The sequence below is a fragment of the Geotrypetes seraphini genome, chromosome 3, assembly GCF_902459505.1.
Source record: "Geotrypetes seraphini chromosome 3, aGeoSer1.1, whole genome shotgun sequence".
Lineage (NCBI taxonomy): Eukaryota > Metazoa > Chordata > Amphibia > Gymnophiona > Dermophiidae > Geotrypetes > Geotrypetes seraphini.
The window spans coordinates 82,345,365-82,365,617 of record NC_047086.1 but is presented as its reverse complement, the minus strand read 5'-3'; the positions used below and the strand labels follow the sequence as shown (position 1 = coordinate 82,365,617).

The 20,253-nt window shown below is 47.1% G+C and overlaps 1 protein-coding gene across 1 annotated transcript in view; it reads left to right on the top strand.

The window, feature by feature from the left end:
* The window catches only part of LOC117356517 (ribonuclease H1-like), a 117,541-nt gene that overhangs the window by 16,454 nt on the left and 80,834 nt on the right, over positions 1–20,253 (top strand). The window contains exons 2-3 of the mRNA XM_033935803.1: positions 2,451–2,554; positions 16,338–16,538. Of these exons, the coding sequence (XP_033791694.1) occupies positions 2,451–2,554; positions 16,338–16,538 (305 nt within the window). The remainder of the gene's footprint in view (positions 1–2,450; positions 2,555–16,337; positions 16,539–20,253) is intronic.

Here is a 20,253-nt window from a genome sequence, read left to right as displayed (position 1 = left end):
CCCCGAGGTTGGCTTCTTTGCTAGTTAGGTGAACTGGAGACCATGAGGGGATGCGCCCCCTAGTGGAGCAGGAAGGCACGCATGCGTGGAGCAGCAGAGCAAACTTAAATCTTCAATCAAGTTTGCTTGAAAATGCTTCCGCATCGGGGCTCCGTAGATGACGTCACCCACATGTGAGAATATATGCCTGCTGTCCCTGGATAACACCTGTTACGGTAAGTAACTGTGCTTTTTGGTACCCCCCTGCAGTGGATAGTCCTCAGTGAGATCCCTTCTTTGCTACACTGGGTTTTGCCACCGGAAGTTAAACTTGGTTTGTGGTATTAAGTCTTCCAAGACTTGATGCCACAGAATCATCCTTAATTTTGAGCATCATACGGCTCAAGACAAGTGATTTCTGTTTGGGTCGGAATCAGCTGGTTCTCATCTGCCTTGGAGGGAGGAGGTGGCTGGGTCCTCACCATTCATTTTCCTAAGTGTTCTCTCTTGTTTATTTTTATTTTTTTTTGTTGGGGGGGGGGGAGCAGAGGGAACAAAACATTGCATTCTCTGTGCCACACTCATTCTTCTGATCCCTTTAAACTCAGACCCTCTGATCTCTTCATCCTCTTTCTGTACCCAGGAGTGAAATAGTATGGTGGCCCTGTTAGTCCACTTTCCAAGGTAGTATAAAGAAATAAAACAAAAAACAAGGAAATAAGTTGATACCTTTTTTTTATTGGATTAACTCAAGGATCTCAAAGTCCCTCCTTGAAGGCTGCAATCCAGTCGGGTTTTCAGGATTTCCCCAATGAATATGCATTGAAAGCAGTGCATGCACATAGATCTCATGCATATTCATTGGGTAAATCCTAAAAACCTGACTGGATTGCGGCCCTCAAGGAGGGACTTTGAGACCCCTGGACTAACTCAATTCATTTTATTGCAAGTTTTCAAAGGTAACCCTTAAGATCCGGAAAAAAAAATGTTAACAAATACTGGTATATATAAGGAAAACAAAAGCTTTTCAGGGTTAGGAAGAGGGAGGGGTGGGAGGGCAGGAGACAGAAAAGTGGCAGAGCAGTTTTAATGTCTTCATAGTGGGAAAGAAAGCCCAGCTCTCTGTTAAGTCCTGTCTGCTAGGTGTCAAAATACTTATTTTGATTTCAAAGGTTTTACATTCTTGGATTGTTTTAAAGTTCCCTTTTAGTATTCTCTCCATAAAATCATTGGTGCAGTGGTCAGTTTTTCCAGTGTTGTCTGACAAGAGGTATCCTGGTTGGCATTGCAATTCTTAATAGGAGTGAAAGAAGCCAGAGTTATATGTGGTATTTCCATGGGAGAGATGGAATTGATTTTATACTGCTAGTTAGTTCAACTTTATTCTACTTGGACTCTGGTCCAAGAGAGAGAGAAAGCAGAGATCCATTGGTAACACAAAAAGGGGTTGAATTAGCAAAGTGTGAATTATTGAAGACTGTTTTTTGTTCATATTTTCATGCATTTGCTAATTAGCCTTGGTGGGGTTGATGCTCAAAACCTAGCGTCAGACTAGCATGCACTTAATGTGTGCAGAATGTTTAGAAGGCTCTAGCATGGGAAATGTGTGAATATTGTATTTAAATGTACTCCAACAGATGTTAATGAGGTCCTTTGGTATTTCCTTCCAATACTAGGAGATCTACAGAAAAATATGCTGCCTCTATTGCTGGACACTTACCACTGGATTGGGGTGTGGTATTGAAGTTCTTTGAGATGATCAGAATTTGTCACTTTAAACTGCTTTTAAACTGGAGGAAAGTTCATGCAGCCTATAAATGCTGCTAGTAAGAAACAAATGTATTCAAGTCAAAGGAAAACAGACCACAAGCACAATTTTGCACCATTCGTTTGGCACTAAATATATGAGCCTTTCAATTGAAAATTTGAAACATCATGTATTTAAAGGCGCAGAATACAGCCAATCTGTGTTTGCTTAGGTATGCACACAAGCTGTGCTTACTGTGAAACTCCTGTACTTATGCCCCAGGCATATTTCACCCCTCCCCCTTTGCTTTTAGTTTAATAGCATGCATCTAATTTGAATGCCATTTTGCTGATTTTGCATTTAATGCCAAACCTTTGAGTACCAGCCCCTTTGTGCCTGCAATTTGTTTTGCAGTGTCTGTTCCCAGATATCATCCTTCTTGTTTCCTATAGGCAGGAGTTAAAATACTAGATTTAAGAAGCAGAGTAGTTTTTCTCATTTGCTTCAGGCCCCTTTTTTCCTGTAAACTGTCTGGAGGGAGGGGTAGGAGCAGCATGGCCCTTACTCCTCTGCATCTTGAATTTGAAAAGAAGTGGTGAACTCCTATCTAGATCCTTCTCCAGAAATGAAACCCTGACTATCATTATGCTGATTGTTTGTTTTTATCTTCTTTTGAGTGCATATCCTTGGCTGATTAGCAAACAAATATTCTTGTGGATTTCAGGGAGGAATGCAAAGATCAAGTGCATAGATTCCCTTCTGCCAGATACAAGAAGTTTAATTCTGCAAATGAAGCCTGGGATTTTGTGAACTCTGAAGATTCAGCAGGTAGTTTTCCAAGGCTGCAATAAGAAGTAATCTCAAGCAGTTAATCTGTTCTGAGTTCTTTGAATTTGCATGTTGGACCATACTGCAATTGGTCATAAATAAAGTGCTATTCTCCATCAAGAATTTAGAAAAACTCAGAATTTCACTAATTTTTTTTTATTTTGTCCTTTTTTCCTTTGTTAAATATACAAGAATACAGGCATTCCCCAAGTTAAGAATGAGTTACTTTTTTAAAGCTGTTCCTGTCAGATTTGTATGTAACTCAGAACTTGTAGATTTTAAGATTCTTGCTGCTTACCTCCGTTCCCAGCTTACAAAATGACCAATCAGTGTTGAGGTACAGCATGCATAACCACACACTGTTCTTAATGTGGCTATCCATCATTCCTGAATCTTTTACAAGAGAAGTAAGTGTAGGAGTCTCTGCCACTGGAAATACTGCTCAGTGAAATCAAATGAAGCCGCAGCTGTGTTCTTAAGTATGAGTCATACTTGGGGACTGCCTGTAAGTTAAAACTCCAAGGTAAATACATAAATGCTTCTTAAAGGAATATGAAGAAATTCTGAGGGAGTAGAGCAATTCCCAGACTTAAAACAGACTTGTAACATGTCTGCCCTACGCAAAAGAAAATTCATTTTTTTCTCTCTGGTTGAAAAGTTTATTTGGCCTCTTTGTCTTAGCTTGGTAGAAGTCAGTGAAAATGTCTGCAAATACTCAAAGATGACAGGTCCCATCATTAATTGCCATGTTATCACAGCACTGAAATTTATCTTGGCTCTAGCCAGATTACCCTGTTGTAAATTCTCTGGTGCAGAGAAAAGGGTCCTCATTCCTCAAGCATTAGAAATACTTTGCTATAATGAAAACCTCTAGGCCACAAAAAAGATTTCTCCTGGCCCTGTTTGGATTTCGGGTCCATAGTAACATTTTTTTTATTTCAAATATCTTTTATTGATCAAACGGAGCAAAACAAGCAGCGTACACAGAACAGTCAGGTAATCTGTTTGAACAAATTATTTTAGCAATCTAACACCCTCCCAAACCACCCACCAACCTAAACAAAAAAATAAAAAAGAGAGAGAGAGAGAAATACGTGTATTAGAAGGAGGCAAGAGAGAGGGGGCACCATACCAAAGCAGAAATAAAAACACTCAATTAGATATTCAAAACATCACTACCAGCTTAGGCTGTTAAAGAAGACCAAAAGGGCTCCCAGACAATCTGAAGTTGGAGGCCCTTTACAGAGTCCATGTCGGTGACATCCATTCGTTCCTTCTTCAGCTGGTGAAGCATTTATTTATTTTGATTTCTAGCCCGTCCTCCCAGAAGCTCAGAACGGGTTAGTTACATCAGGACATTCACAATGCAGACAATATACAAAAGCGGGCACATGACAGGTCTTAGGGAAGTGGTTACGACGGGAGAAAATTGTTGAAATTTCAGAGACTAACAGCCTATTTTACAAAGCCGCGCTAGTGGCTGCCGCGCAGCAACAGCCCCGAAGCCCTTTAAATCTCTATGGGCTTCGGGGTCATTACCACGCAGCAGCTGCTAGCGCTGCTTTGTAAAACAGGCCCTAAGTTTGAGATTGGTCATTAAATATAGGGCACAAAGGCAGGTTACAAAAAGGGAGGGGCTGTCTGTCAGAGGCTGTTTAAATGAAAAGAATGGTCTTTGTTGCATGTCGCAGTTCAGACTCCAAGTATCCCAAGGAGTACATCGATGAGCCAAGGTAATGAGCTTTTTGACGATTCCATCTAGGCTGCTATCAAGTGTCTCTCTGAACATGAGCGCTTCTTTGCCTCTTTGATGCAGCCAAAGGCTAAGCCTTATAAGCCACCTCCATGACGTTATCCTCAAAAGTCGACTCCGGCTTTCTCCAGGCCTCTGCCTAGAAGACAACAGCGTCAACAAAAACCTCAGACCTCTGCTGCAGCTCAGCCAGCGCAGTCCTTTTGACAATCTAGGTCTAAGCATACCGTCCACCTCCCTCCATCAGATGTCTCTTCTTCCCATAGGAGGTCAGCTCCATCACTTTTACCAACAGTGGGAGCAGATTACATCAGACCTCTGGGTTCTCACCATCATTTGGGAGGGTTACTCACTTCAGTTCCTTCAAGTGCCTCCAGATCTCCCTCCAAGAGAGTTTCCTTCCAGTGTGGCACAACTTCCCCTTCTTCAGGAGGCTCAGGCCCTTCTTCGAACTGTCAAGGAGGTTCCCATGAGCCAAAGGGACACAGGGTTTTATTCCTATTTTCTAGTCCCAAAGAAGACCGGGGATTTGCGACCTATTCTGGATCTCAGAGCCCTCAACAAATTTCTTGTCAAAGATAAATTTTGGATGCTCTCTCTTCCAACATTGTACCCCCTGATGGATCAAGGGGATTGGTTATGCTCTCTAGATCTCAAAGAGGCTTATACTCATATTCCAATCCATCCAGCCTCTCGCATATTCTTGAGATTTCGAGTAGGGAATCTCCATCTTCAATACTGAGTTCTTCCTTTCAGACTCACCTAATCCCCCAGGGTTTTCACGAAGTGCCTCGTTGTGGTAGTTGCAGCCCTGCGGACACAGGGTCTTCAGGTTTTTCCATACCTGGATGACTGGCTCATCAAAGCATTGTCTCAACTGGAGGTTATTGCTGCGACCCAATGGACTATTACGTTTTTTCAAAGTCTGGGGTTCAAAATCAATTTTCCAAAATCTCAGCTGCATCCTTCCCAAACTCTACAGTTTATTGGAGCCGTCCTGGACACGGTTCAACTCGGAGCATTCCTGCCTCAGTTACGTCAGGACACTCTCATACACCTTTACCAACAAGTATCTTCCCTCTCGTCAATATCAGCAAGACACATGATGATTCTTGTCGGTCACAGTTCATGTGACTCCTTTTGCCAGACTTCACCTCAGAATTCCTCAGTGGGCTCTGGCATCTCAGTGGCAGCAAGCTTCCGATCCACTCTCTCAACACATTACAGCAACCCCTTCGTTGAGACAGTATCTTCAGTGGTGGATGCTCTCTTCCAATCTTTCCAGAGGCTTACTGTTCCACACACCTCCTCATCAGAAGGTTCTCACAACAGATTCGTCAACCTATGCTTGGGGGGCTCATCTTGATGGTCTCCGTACTCAAGGCCATTGGTCCAGCATGGATCGTCTGTGTCACATCAATCTGTTGGAACTCAGAGCGATCTTCAATGCTCTCAAAGCTTTCCAACATCTTCTTCACGACCAAGTAGTCCTTGTTCACACGGACAACCAAGTCGCCATGTACTATGTCAACAAGCAGGGAGGCACGAGCTCCCCCTCTCTTGTCAAGAAGCTCTGAAACTTTGGAAGTGGGCAGTTCTTCACAACATTTTCCTCAGAGCTTTCTACATTCAAGGAAAGCAAAACTGCTTGGCGGACAAATTGAGTCATCTTCTACAACCTTACAAATGGACACTCAATTCCTCGCCTCTACGTCAAGTCTTTGCTCAATGGAGCACTCCTCAGATAGACCTCTTTGCGTCTCCCCACAACAACAAGCTGCCTCAGTTTTGCTCAAGTATATACTGTCCTTATCGCCTCGAGGCAGATGCTTTCCTTCTGGAATGGACAAATCAGTTTCTCTATGCGTTCCCGCCATTCCCTCTGATTCTCAAGACTCTTGTCAAACTCAAGACAGAATGTGCCACTATGATTCTGATAGCTCCTCGGTGGTTCAGACAACCATCCCTTCTACTTCAACTCATAGAAACATAGAAGATGACGGCAGAAAAGGGCTACAGCCCATCAAGTCTGCCCACTCTGCTTACCCACCCCCTGTCTATGCCCTAATGACCCAATTTCCTTATCTTGATCCTCGTAGGGATCATGACCCAATTTCCTTATCTTGATCCTCGTAGGGATCCCACATGGGTATCCCATTTATTCTTAAAGTCTGGCACGCTGTCTGCCTCGATCACCTGCACTGGAAGCTTGTTCCAATGATCAACCACTCTCTCTGTGAAGAAATACTTTCTGGTGTCGCCATGAAATTTTCCGCTCCTGAGTTTGAGCAGGTGCCCTCTTGTGGCCGAGAGTCCCTTGAGAAAGAAAATATCATCTTCCACTTCGACACGTCCCGTGAGGTACTTAAATGTTTCGATCATGTGTCCCCTCTCCCTACGTTCCTCGAGAGTGTAGAGCTGCAATTTGTTCAGTCTCTCTTCGTACGAGAGACCCTTGAGCCCCGAGATCATCCTGGTGGCTGTCCGCTGAACCGATTCAATTCTGCGCACATCTTTACTGTAATGTGGCCTCCAGAATTGCACATAGTACTCCAGATGAGGTTTCATCATGGCCCTATACAACGGCATTATGACTTCAGGCTTTCGGCTGACAAAACTTCTATTGATACAACCCAATATCTGCCTTGCCTTAGATGAAGCCTTCTCCACTTGATTGGCAGTTTTCATGTCTGCACTGATGATTACTCCTAAATCTCGTTCTGCTGAAGTCCTAGTTAAAGTTTCTCCATTCAAGAAGTACGTCCTGCATGGATTTCCATTTCCGAGGTGCATGACCTTACATTTCTTAGCATTGAAGCCTAGCTGCCAGGTTGAGGGCCAACTTTCCAACGTAAGCAGGTCCTGCGCCATATAATTCTGTAAACTACATTCACTTACTATATTACATAGTTTGGCGCCATCGGCGAATAGTGTTATTTTACCTTGAAGCCCTTGAGTCAGATCCCCTATGAATATGTTGAAAAGGAGTGGACCCAGGACCGAGCCCTGCGGCACTCCACTGGTCACATCCGATGTTTTAGAGAGGGTACCATTAACCACCACCCTCTGAAGTGCTAGGGAGCCTCTATTTCTACTAGTTTTTCCCTCTCTGCTTACACAGAGTCAGTGGTCTCTGCTTCATCCCAACCTACAGTCTCTGCACTTAACAGCTTGGTACCTTTCAACCTGATTGCCTCTCTACAGTTCTCTCAATCTGTTCAAGACATTCTAGAGGCTTCCAGGAAACCGTCTACTAGGCAGTGTTACAACTAAAAATGGACTAATTTTCTACTTTGTGTGCAACTCATCACAAGGAGCCGCTATCTACCTCCTTGTCTTCAGTTTTCGATTACCTGCTGCACATATCTTAATCTGGCCTCAAATCTACATCTATTTGAGTCCACCTCGGTTCCATTGCTGCTTTTCATCAGCCTCTTGAAGGTAAACCTCTCTCTGCTTATCCTCTGGTTTCCAAATTTTTGAAAGGACTTTTCAATGTCAATCCACCTCTCAAGCCCCCTCCGGTGGTTTGGGACCTCAATCTGGTTCTTACCCACTTTATGAGACCTCCATTTGAATCAATAGATACAGCTCATTTTAAATATATGACTTGGAAAGTGTTTTTTCTCATTGCATTCACCTCTGCTAGACGTGTCAGTGAGCTACAAGTTTTAGTAGCGGATCCACCTGTCACTGTTTTCTATCATGACAAGGTAGTCCTTTGTACTCATCCCAAATTCTTACCTAAGGTGGTTTCAGAATTTAATCTCAATTAATCCATCGTCCTTCCACTGTTTTTTTCCAAAGCCTCATTCTCATCCTGGAGAAATAGCGCTTCATACTCTGGACTGCTTTTGCTTTTTACTTGCAACGCACTCAACCTCACAGAACTTCGCCTCAACTTTTCATCTCTTTCGATCCAAATCATTTGGGGCATCCTGTTTCCAAGCGAACCATCTCCAACTGGATGGCTACTTGCATCTCTTTTTGCTGTGCATAGGCTGGTCTCCCTCTGCAGGGTCAAGTCACGGGCCATAGAGTTAGAGTAATAGCGGCGTCTGTAGCTTTCCTCAGATCAGCTCCTATTGAGGAAATCTGCAAGGCTGCTACTTGGTCCTTGGTTCATACCTTCACCTCTCATTATTGTCTGGATACTTTTTCCAGAAGGGACGGCCATTTTGGCCAGTCAGTCTTACAACATTTATTCTTCTAAATTGCCAACACTCCCACCATCCCATTCTGGTTAGCTCAGAGGTCACCCACATGTTGAGAATATGCTGCCTGCTTGTCCTGGGATAAAGCATAGTTACTTACCGTAACAGTTATTATCCCAGGACAAGCAGGCAGCATATTCTTCACGTATGGGTGACGTCACCGACGGAGCCCCGGTACGGACCTTTTTAACTAGAAAGTTCTAGTTGGCCGCACCGCGCATGCGCTGGTGCCTTCCCGCCCGACGGAGGAGTGCGTGGTCTCCAGTTTCTTCGTTTCCGCGGAGCGAAGAAGACGCATGTGCTTTCAACGGCCGTTGAAAACTCTATTTTGCCTTCCCGCTCGCGATTTTTTGATCCTTTTTGTTCTATATTTTGTCTTTTGACTTTACTTTCCGTTTCAAAAAAAAAAAAAAAAAACTCGTGTCTTTTTCTTTGCTTTTTTGCAGCCGGCCCCGGCGGGGCCTGTTGTAATCATACAAGCCTCCGGGTTTGATTTCGCGGAGGCCGTGTTTCCCTTCATGCCCCCGCAACCGGGCTTCAAGAAGTGCCAGCGGTGTGCACGCCCGATCTCTCTGACTGACCCGCACAACTGGTGCCTTCAGTGTTTGGGTCCAGAGCATCGGGCTGACACCTGCACCCGCTGTGCAACTCTCAAGAAACGCACACTTAAGAACCGGCAAATACAGCAAAATATTCTTTTCGGTGCCGGTTCTACCATGGAGCAGGCCCTGACGTCGACGGCACCGCCTAAATCGGCACCGGCCACATCGACACCGCCTGATCCTCCTTCGGGGTCGATAGCGCCAGGTAAGCCGGCTAAGAAGCCTTCCACTTCCCTTGAGCGACCTCCTGTTACAGCGGTGACACCGGTTCTTCCGACGTCCCGCCGATCCCGTAAACGCTCCGCTCCGATCACGGTGAGTGCCTCGTCATCGGCCTCCTCATCGCCGGAGCGTCGAGCAGCACCTATGGTACCGAAGAAATCTAAAGCGGTACCGGTGCCCCCATTGGAGGACCGGATCTCGGCCATCCTCCAGGACAAACTTCAGGAGCAGCTACAGAAGCAACTCCAACAGCTCCTTCCAACCATACTGGCACCGCTCCTTCCGGTACCAGTCCAGACCGAGCCTGGTACCGCCCCACCGGTATCCACCCCTTCGGTACCGCTGAACACATCCATGCCGGTCTTATCTGCTCAGCCTGTACTTCAGACTTACTCGGCAGAGGCCCCGACCCAGGCCCCAGATCGACGCCGGTCATCTCGGGACCGGGATGGACACCATTCCTCCAGGGACAGGGATCGACGCCGGTCTTCATCCCCCGGCACCGTATCCATGCGATCTGGCAAGTCCCTTTCTAAAACACGCCATACTGAACCGGCTGTCAGGGACCCAGACCTGTGGGAGCAATCCCCACTCGGTACCGAAGAGGATGCCTCTTCTACCGATGAGGAACCCTCTATGGCTGAAACCACTTCCAAGCCCGAGCAATCCTCCTTCACGAAATTCCTTCGGGAGATGTCTGCGGCTCTCTCCATCCCACTTGAGTCCGACTCCAAGAAGTCCCAGGCATTTTTAGAAGCCTTGGACTTCGACCAACCTCCCAAGGAATTTCTTAAACTCCCCGTACATGATATCCTACGGGAAACATTTTATAAAAATTTGGAAACCCCACTGACTGTCCCAGGTGCCCCTAAAAAACTGGACAGTTTATACCGGGTCATCCCGATCCCGGGATTTGATAAAACCCAATTGCCCCATGAGAGCCTCCTCGTAGAGTCCACTCTAAAGAAATCTCAGGGATCTAGTGTGTATGCCTCCACCCCTCCTGGCAGAGAGGGAAAAACTATGGACAAATTTGGAAAGCGCCTGTACCAGAATGCCATGCTGGCTAACAGAGCCAACAATTACTCGTTTCATTTTTCATTTTATATGAAACACCTGGTCCAACAACTTTCTGCTTTGGAAAAGTATGTACCTGAGCGTAAAATCCCACTTTTCCAACAGCAGATTTCCAGCCTCCTTCAGCTCAGAAAATTTATGGTGCGCTCGATTTACGACTCCTTCGAGCTTACTTCACGAGCCTCTGCACTAGCTGTAGCCATGCGACGCCTAGCCTGGTTGAGGGTGTCTGACCTTGATGTCAACCACCAAGACCGTCTCGCCAACGCGCCCTGCCTTGGTGATGAACTTTTTGGGGAATCTCTTGATACCACAACACAAAAACTTTCGGCTCATGAGACCAGATGGGACACCCTCATTAAGCCGAAGAAGAAGACTCCACCGGCACGACCATACAGGCCTCAGTCCTCTTATCAACGTCGATTCTCTGCCAGGCCGCTGAATCCTCCTCAGCAACAATCCCGCCGGCCTCGCCAACAACAACAACACACTCAGGCTCGTTCTCAGTCCCACCAGGCGACCAAGCCTCTCCCTTCGACTAAAAACCCTCAGCCCTTTTGACTCCTTTCTCCAGGGCATAGCCAGTCTCCAACCTTCCATGCCTCTTCCTCAGCCTATCGGAGGCCGCCTCACCATCTTCCTCCACCGCTGGGAGGCCATCACGTCAGACCTGTGGGTTCTCAACATCATCCGTCACGGATACTCACTAAGGTTCCAAACTCTACCCATAGATCATCCTCCCGTAGAGTCTGCTTCTCACTCCTCCCAAATTCCTCTCCTCCTTCGGGAGGTCCAATCCCTTCTCCTCCTCAATGCCATCGAAGAAGTTCCGCAAGACCAGAGGGGTCAAGGTTTTTACTCCCGCTACTTCCTGGTACCCAAGAAAACGGGAGATCTTCGTCCTATCCTCGACCTCAGGAACCTCAACAAGTGTTTGGTCAAGGAGAAGTTCAGAATGCTCTCCCTTGCCACACTTTATCCTCTTCTCTCTCAACACGACTGGCTATGTTCCCTGGACCTCAAGGAGGCCTACACCCACATTCCAATTCATCAGGCTTCACGTCGCTACCTCCGATTCCAGGTTCAGAATCACCACTATCAATACAAGGTGCTGCCCTTTGGTCTCGCATCATCGCCCAGGGTGTTCACCAAATGCCTGATTGTGGTAGCGGCCTTTCTCAGGTCCCACAACCTACAAGTGTTCCCCTACTTGGACGATTGGTTGGTGAAAGCAACAACCGCTCCACTTGTGCTGCAATCCACTCACCACACCATCTCTTTCCTCCATCTCCTGGGGTTCGAGATCAATTATCCCAAGTCGCATCTGCTTCCCACGCAGCGCCTTCAGTTCATCGGAGCTCTTCTCGATACCAACTCCATGAGAGCGTTCCTTCCTGCCGACCGGCACCGGACACTGCTTCACCTCTGTCGACAGGTACTCCTCCAACCATCCATCCCTGCTCGCAAGATGATGATTCTTCTGGGTCACATGGCCTCGACAGTCCATGTGGTTCCTCTGGCGCGACTCCATCTGAGAATACCACAATGGACCCTCGCCAACCAATGGTCACAGACCAGGGATCCTCTTTCTCATCCCATCTCTGTAACATCGTCTCTTCAGCAATCTCTTCAATGGTGGTTGAACTCCTCAAATCTTTCCAGGGGCCTCCTTCTTCATCCGCCCCCTCATTCCATGATCATCACCACAGATGCCTCCCCCTATGCATGGGGAGCTCACATAGGGGATCTACGCACCCAGGGACTCTGGACCCCTCAGGAGCGTCAACATCACATCAATTTCCTGGAACTCAGAGCCATGTTTTATGCTCTCAAGGCCTTCCAGCACCTTCTCTATCCTCAGGTTCTTCTCCTGTGCACGGACAACCAAGTCGCCATGTACTACATCAACAAGCAAGGCGGCACCGGATCTCGTCTCCTTTGTCAGGAGGCCCTCCGAATTTGGACCTGGGCCACAGCCCACAATCTTTTCCTCAAAGCGGTCTATATCCAGGGCGAACAGAACTCCCTGGCCGACCAGCTCAGCCGCATCCTTCAACCTCACGAGTGGACCCTGGATCCTCCCACTCTCCACTCCATCTTTGCTCGATGGGGCACTCCACAGGTGGACCTCTTTGCAGCTCCTCACAACCATCAGCTGCCCCAGTTCTGCTCCAGACTCTTCTCTCCACATCGTCTGGCCCCGGATGCATTCCTACTCGACTGGACGGATCGGTTCCTCTATGCCTTCCCTCCACTTCCTCTGATGTTGCGGACCCTGTTCAAGCTCCGCAAGGACAGGGCCACCATGATTCTCATCGCCCCTCGGTGGCCCAGACAACATTGGTTCTCCCTCCTGCTTCAACTCAGCTCCAGGGAGCCCATTCCTCTTCCTGTATTTCCTTCTCTGCTTACGCAGCAACATCAGTCTCTGCTACATCCCAATCTGTCTTCCCTCCACCTGACAGCTTGGTTTCTCTCGGGCTGACCTCTCCAGAAAACCTGTCTCAGCCAGTCCGTCGCATTTTGGATGCCTCCAGGAAACCCTCCACACTCCAATGTTACCATCAGAAGTGGACCCGGTTCTCCGCTTGGTGTCTCCTTCATCATCACAATCCCACCTCTCTGGCGGTGGAATCTGTACTGGACTATTTGCTCTCTCTCTCCGACGCTGGCCTCAAGTCGACCTCAATCAGAGTGCACCTCTGTGCCATCACTGCGTTTCATGAGCCTATTCTTGGAAAACCCCTCACGGCTCATCCTCTGGTTTCCCGGTTCATGAGAGGCCTCTTCAATATCAAACCACCTCTTCAGCCTCCCCCCGTCGTCTGGGACCTCAATGTGGTTTTGTCAGCCCTCATGAAACCTCCTTTTGAGCCTCTTGCTACTACCTCGCTCAAATTTCTCACATGGAAGGTGCTTTTCCTCATTGCCATCACCTCTGCCAGGAGGGTTAGTGAGCTACATGCACTGGTCGCCGATCCACCGTTCACTGTTTTTCACCATGACAAGGTGGTTCTGCGTACCCATCCTAAATTCCTTCCTAAGGTGGTTTCAGCCTTTCGCCTCAACCAGTCCATCGTACTGCCTGTCTTCTTCCCTAAACCCCATTCTCATCCTGGGGAACAGGCTCTTCACACGCTGGATTGTAAGCGTGCCCTGGCGTACTACCTTGACCGTACCAGGGCTCACCGCTCCTCTCCTCAACTCTTTCTGACCTTCGATCCTAACCGTCTGGGTCACCCTGTATCTAAACGGACGCTGTCCAATTGGCTTGCTGCCTGTATTGCGTTCTGTTATGCTCGAGCTGGCCTGTCGCTGGAAGGAGCTGTCACGGCCCACAGGATCCGAGCTATGGCTGCTTCTGTGGCTTTCCTCCGCTCTACGCCTATTGAGGAAATCTGCAAGGCGGCCACTTGGTCTTCAGTTCACACATTCACTACTCACTACTGCCTGGATGCCTTCTCCAGGCGGGATGGACACTTCGGCCAATCTGTGTTACAAAATTTATTTTCCTAATGGCCAACCATCCCCCCTCCCTCTCTGTTAGCTTGGAGGTCACCCATACGTGAAGAATATGCTGCCTGCTTGTCCTGGGATAAAGCACAGTTACTTACCGTAACAGGTGTTATCCAGGGACAGCAGGCAGATATTCTTACGACCCACCCACCTCCCCGGGTTGGCTTCTTAGCTGGCTTATCTTAACTGGAGACCACGCACTCCTCCGTCGGGCGGGAAGGCACCAGCGCATGCGCGGTGCGGCCAACTAGAACTTTCTAGTTAAAAAGGTCCGTACCGGGGCTCCGTCGGTGACGTCACCCATACGTGAAGAATATCTGCCTGCTGTCCCTGGATAACACCTGTTACGGTAAGTAACTGTGCTTTATCCAGGGACAGCAGGCAGATATTCGCACAACCCAACCACCTCCCCTGGTTGGCTTCTTAGCTAGCTATCTGAACTGAGGAGATGTGCGACCTGACTCGGGCGGGAAGGCACGTGCGCATGCGCAGTGCAGCACTCGTGAGCTCTTAAAAGATCTTCAAGCAAGTCTGCTTGTGAGAATGTCCTCTGCGGGGCTCCGTGGATGACGTCGTCCACATGTTGAGAATATCTGCCTGCTGTCCCTGGATAACAACTGTTACGGTAAGTAACTGTGCTTTCCAGTCTCTCCTGATCCGTCTTTTGGCGCAAACCTATCATTTTCGTCGACCTCCTAGCTTCGGCAAGGTTAAACTCTGATAAAACTTGTAAAGAAACCGGAGGCTGAATAGCCATACTAAAAACGCCTCGCACCAAGGCAATGAAAGCCCTCACAAGGACAGGAGCCTGAGTGAGGGGGAAAAAACCCCAACTAATAATAATGAAAAAAGGACGGAAAAATTAAACGCCAGGTTAGAAATACACACAGCGGGTCACAAGGCACACAAAACTGGGTGAAGCCCACAAACACACTTCATTGCTTCGAGGAGAATGAAGAACTGAGGAACCTCGAGCCTGTTGGGAGGGAATGCACTCGCGTATTTGCGGTGCCGGCAGTCGCAAAGTTTCTTAAAACTTAAAGTACCAGTTCACTTTTTTAACACTGTCCGTACCGGACTCCATGGATGACGTCGCCCACACCTTAGAATATGCTGCCTGCTTGTCTAAGAATAAAGAATTTTACAGAAACTGAATGTGAGAAATTTTCTTTTAGACCATCTTTTTGTGCTAACTAGCCAGTTCAGGCAGGGCAGACCGGTGTCCAAGGCCTCTATAGCTAGATGGATGCACATAGCCATTTTGTCGACATACATTGCCTGTGGCAAGCAGCCGCCAGTTTCTCTTAAGGCACATTTGACCAGGAGTGTTGCATCTTCATAGGTGGAGTCTCAGGCAGTTTCTCCTGCAGAGATTTATAGAGCAGCTACTTAGTCTGTTTTCCATACCTTTTACCAAGTTTTACAGACTGGATGTGGCAGCTTTTGGGTCCTCAAGCTTGCATACAGGCTCTTTAGTCCCATCCTAAGTCAGCCATTGTTTTGTTCTGTCACCTAACGTACGGATTCCTGTATAGATGTAACAGAATGAAAGATTAGATATTTACCTGGATTATCTAGCAATCTTAACAGGAGTTTGTGTGGCCCATCCTCTGTATTCCTGATTCGCCTGCTTTCTGCCTTGGTTATTTCTAAATTCCAGACCTGGAGTTCTCCTGTCAGTCAGATGGCTAAGCATAGGGAAATCCTGTACAAGTTAGTGACTTGTTAAGCTTCTGGCTCCTTTTGTTGTTTGTTTTTGCTGAATACAGCAGGTTGGTTCACTGTTGCTGCTATGATTATAAATGCTTGTTAATTGTTCTGTTTATTAGTTGCAGAGCAGAACAGATTTGTATGATGTCTTCTTTGTATTCTATTCCAGTGGAGATCAATTGCTTTGGTATGAACTGAAGGGGGCATTCCACTGGGATTGAGGGAGATGCTGAAAGTTGTGAGTAGCACACTTCTGCAAAGCTGGTTTGTGGTTGAGGATTGATCACTTAACATACCTGTGAAGATTAACAGATTATCCAGGTAAGAACCTAATCTTTCAATAATCAGAAAGGTACTTGTTCAAGGTAGGCAACAACAGAGGTTGTTTAAAAAGACAAAGTGAAAGTACATATCCAGGAGGTTTTTAAAAACCAGCATTGTCAGTTGGGTTAAAACTAAAAATAAATAAATAAAAGGTTAGAGAAGGCAATGCTAAGTCAAAGGAGGCAGTGCTCTAATATTGATAAAAACAAAGATAAAAATCAGTCCTCTTTGTATTACTGACATAAAGATGACAGTGCTCTACAATCAGTAACAACTTTAGAATGTGCCCTTCCCTGCTCTCATGTTACTTTCAGTTCATATTCATGATTTGTTCTCATTTTCTTCTTACCTTGTTCACATTCCAGGACCAAGTAGTGGGTACAGATCAGATACCTGGTATGAGAAGCCTAGCTTCAACAGATACAAGAGATATTATGAACAATCTTCATCATCCGAAGATGAGGAAGTATATGAACCTAGATATTATGAACAATTTTCATCATCCGAAGATGAGGAAGTATATGAACCTAAATGTGCAAAGTACACTAAGAAATCGACTTACAAGGGTATTGTGTTACTAATGTATTCTTTGAGCAGATTTTAAGTTTTTTTAAATCTTTTTTTTGTTTGTTTAACATGGAACCTTCTGTTGGTGGAATATAAGAATATTACAAGGTTTTCAGCACACTTAGATACTCCTGCACTGTACATGATTTAATTTCTATCATTCAAGATGTATCCTAGAAATTTAAAGTATTTTTGTTTAAATAGCTGTTGAAAGAAATATTACTTGATTGTTTATACCATATATACTTAAATATAAACAGATTTTTGGGCCTATAAAATGGCCCCAAAATGGGGGGGGGGGGGGGTTATCTCTGTTTGTTTATATTTGAGCTAACCTTATCCTAGACCTAGACCCACTGCGGGCCTCCAGTACTGTCCTGGTGATCCAGTGTTGTGGGGAGCTGGAGCTGCCGTCAATTCCTCCCTCCTGGCGACTTTGTGCAACTAGCCCTCCCTGCAGGTCTACCTTAGGTCCCTGATGGTTCAACAGTGAGGCAGGACATGAGCGATCCCTTTACACTCCTGCCTGGCAATTTCTGTAGTGAAAAAATAACTGCTGCAAGATCCCGGGCAAACTTCGTGAGACCTGCAGAGGATACTGGGAGGGGAGAAGCAGGCTAGTTGCAGAGTCGCCAGGAGGGAGGGATTGAAGGCAATTCCAGTTCCCCGTTCCACTGGACCACCGGGGCAGTACTGCAGGCCTATGGTTGGTCTGGGAGGGGGGCTGTTCTGGGAAGGATGGCATATTGGCTAGCTGTTTGGCTGTAGATCTGATAGACGGGACACCTGGGAAGGGAGGAGGGGTCGCTTCTGCCCTATACTGGTATTTGAATATAAACCATCAGTTTAATCGAGTGAACCTTTTTCTCTCCTTTTTAGGGGGAATAAGGTTACCTCTTTTTATATTTGGATCGGTTTATATTTGAGTATATACTGTAAGTTTTGTTCAGAGATGTAGTAGTTAATAAAACTTGGTAACCATATACCCTTATCAATATTTTCTTTCTCAGGCCTATCTAGGCTTAACTTTTTCTATATTTATTTATTTTTGGCCTAGATTTCTTGTCCATAGCATCTTTTATCCCAGGACAAGCAGGCAGCATATTCTTGACTGATGGGTGACGGCACCGACGGAGCCCCGGTACGGACAATTTTAGAGTGATTGCACTCTAAGAACTTAGAAAGTTCTAGTTAGGCTGCACCGCGCGTGCGCGAGTGCCTTCCCGCCCGATGAAGGCGCGCGGTCCCCAGTTTCTTAGTTTCCGCGGAGCTAAGAAGACGCGTGTTTCCAATGGCTGTTGGAAATTTTTTCCTTGATACTCGCCTTCCCGCTCGCGCGTTATTTTTTCTTCGAGATTTGCTCTCTTTCTTGTTTTCTTTCGTTTGTGTAAAAAAAAAAAAAAAATATCAATTTTTTTCGATTTTTTTCGGTCGGCCCCGGCGGGGCCTGTTGGCACCATCGAAGCCTCGGGCTTTGATTTTGCTACGGCCGTTTTTCCCTTCATGCCCCCTTCACCGGATTTTAAAAAGTGTCAGCGGTGTGCGCGCCCTATATCTTTATCCGACCCGCACAAGTGGTGCCTTCAGTGTCTGGGTCCGGACCATAGGGCTGAAACGTGCACCCGCTATAGTTCTCTTCAAAAGAGAACTCTGAAAAATCGCCAAATACAGCAGCGGATTCTCTTCGGTACCGCTATGGAAGTTCCACCGGCATCGACTCCTGCAACTTCCTCCAAGTCGACACTGGTGGTGTCGACACCGCAAGATCCATCCCCGGTGTCGCACCCGGTAGGTAAGCCGGCTAAGAAGCCATCCCCTACTGTTCTCGGCCTGCCAGTCGAACATGCAGTGAGCCAAGTCCTGCAGACTGCGCGCCGGCCCCGCAAGCGCTCCGCTCCCATTGAAGTTACTGCCTCTTCATCGGTATCGACTTCACCTGAGCGTCGAGCTGCACCGCAGGTACCGAGCAAGAAAAAACCGGTACCGGTGCCATCGGGACCGACTCTGGATGAGCGTATTGCATCCATCCTACAGGTCCAGCTTAAGGAGCAATTGCAACAATTGCTCCCGGCTCTGCTGACTCCGAACCTTCCAGTGTCGGTACCTACTGAGCCTTCGGTGCCGATTGTCAACCAGCCTATTTTATCAGCATCGACGTTATCGGTACCGCAAAAATCTGCATCTTCCGTATCGATGCCTGTTCTGTCGGCAGAGCCAAAGTCTCTTCGGCATACTGCTTACTCGGCTTCTGATCTGGTACCGTTCTCTGACACCCGTACCGTTGTACAGTCACCGGGTACAGTATCGATGCGTTCAGGGAAATCGGATTCGCAAAACCAAGCATACCGAATCCTCTACTCCCCTTTCTCAGGGCCGTCTTCCATCGGTACGGGACCCTGATTTGTGGGATGATTATTCATCGGAAGAGGATGATCCATCCGGTGCAGGATCCTGCTAGTAAGCTAGAGCACTCGTCCTTCACCAAGTTTCTTAAGGAGATGTCAGACACCCTTTCAATCCCCCTAGAGTCTGACTCAAAAAAATCCAAGGCATTTCTCGATGCTTTGGATTTTGACCAGCCTCCTAAAGAATTTTTGAAGTTACCCCTCCATGACATCTTGCGGGAAACTTTTTACAAGAATTTAGAAACTCCTCTAACCATTCCAGGAGTCCCTAGGAAACTGGAATCGCTTTATAAAGTGATTTCTATTCCAGGGTTTGACAAACATCAGCTTCCCCATGAATCTCTGCTGGTGGAGTCAACCCTCAAAAAATCTACAGGCTCTAGTGTATATGCCTCTGTCCCTCCTGGCAGAGAGGGCAAGGCCATGGATAAATTTGGTAAACGACTTTACCAAAACGTGATGTTGGCCAACCGTTCAGGTAATTACGCGTTTCACTTCTCTTTTTACCTGAAACTTCTGATCCAACAGGTAGCCACTTTTCAAAAGTATATTCCGGACCGCAAGCTTCCTGCATTTCAACAATGCACGTCCAGTCTCTTGCAACTCAGGAAGTTTATGGTCTGTTCCATCTATGATACTTTTGAACTGACCTCCCTAGCCACTGCTTTGTCGGTAGCGATGAGACGATTGGCATAGCTTCGAGTCTCAGACCTGGACCGTCTTGCCAATGCTCCCTGCCTGGGGGATGAGCTGTTTGGAGAATCCATGGATACCACCACTCAAAAGCTTTCTGCCCATGAGACGAGGTGGGATACCTTATTGAAAAATAAGAAGAAGCCTCCTCCTCCTCGTCCATTTAGACAACAGCCATCGTATCAGAGGCGGTTTTCTGCTCGGCCGGTTCAGCCTCATCCTCCTCAACCTCGGAGGCAACGCCAACAGCACCAACAGGCTCGCCAGCAACAGCTGCCTACCATAAAGCCTGTCCCTCAAACTAAGCCGATGCAGCCCTTTTGACTCCTTTCTCCGGGGCATTGCCAGTCTTCCTCCCTCCTGTCCTCTTCCCTCCTGTCCTCTTCCACAGACCAATGGAGGTCGACTAAACATTTTTCACTCTCGATGGGAAGTAATCACCACCGACCAGTGGGTGCTCTCGATCATAGCCCACGGCTACTCCCTCAATTTCCAGACTCCTCCGCCGTTAGGCCTGCCAAAAGAGTCTGCTTCCAAGAAGTCTCAGTCCTTCCTTCTCGCTCAAGAGGTTCAATCCCTCCTTCTTCTCAATGCCATCGAAGAAGTTCCTCAAGAT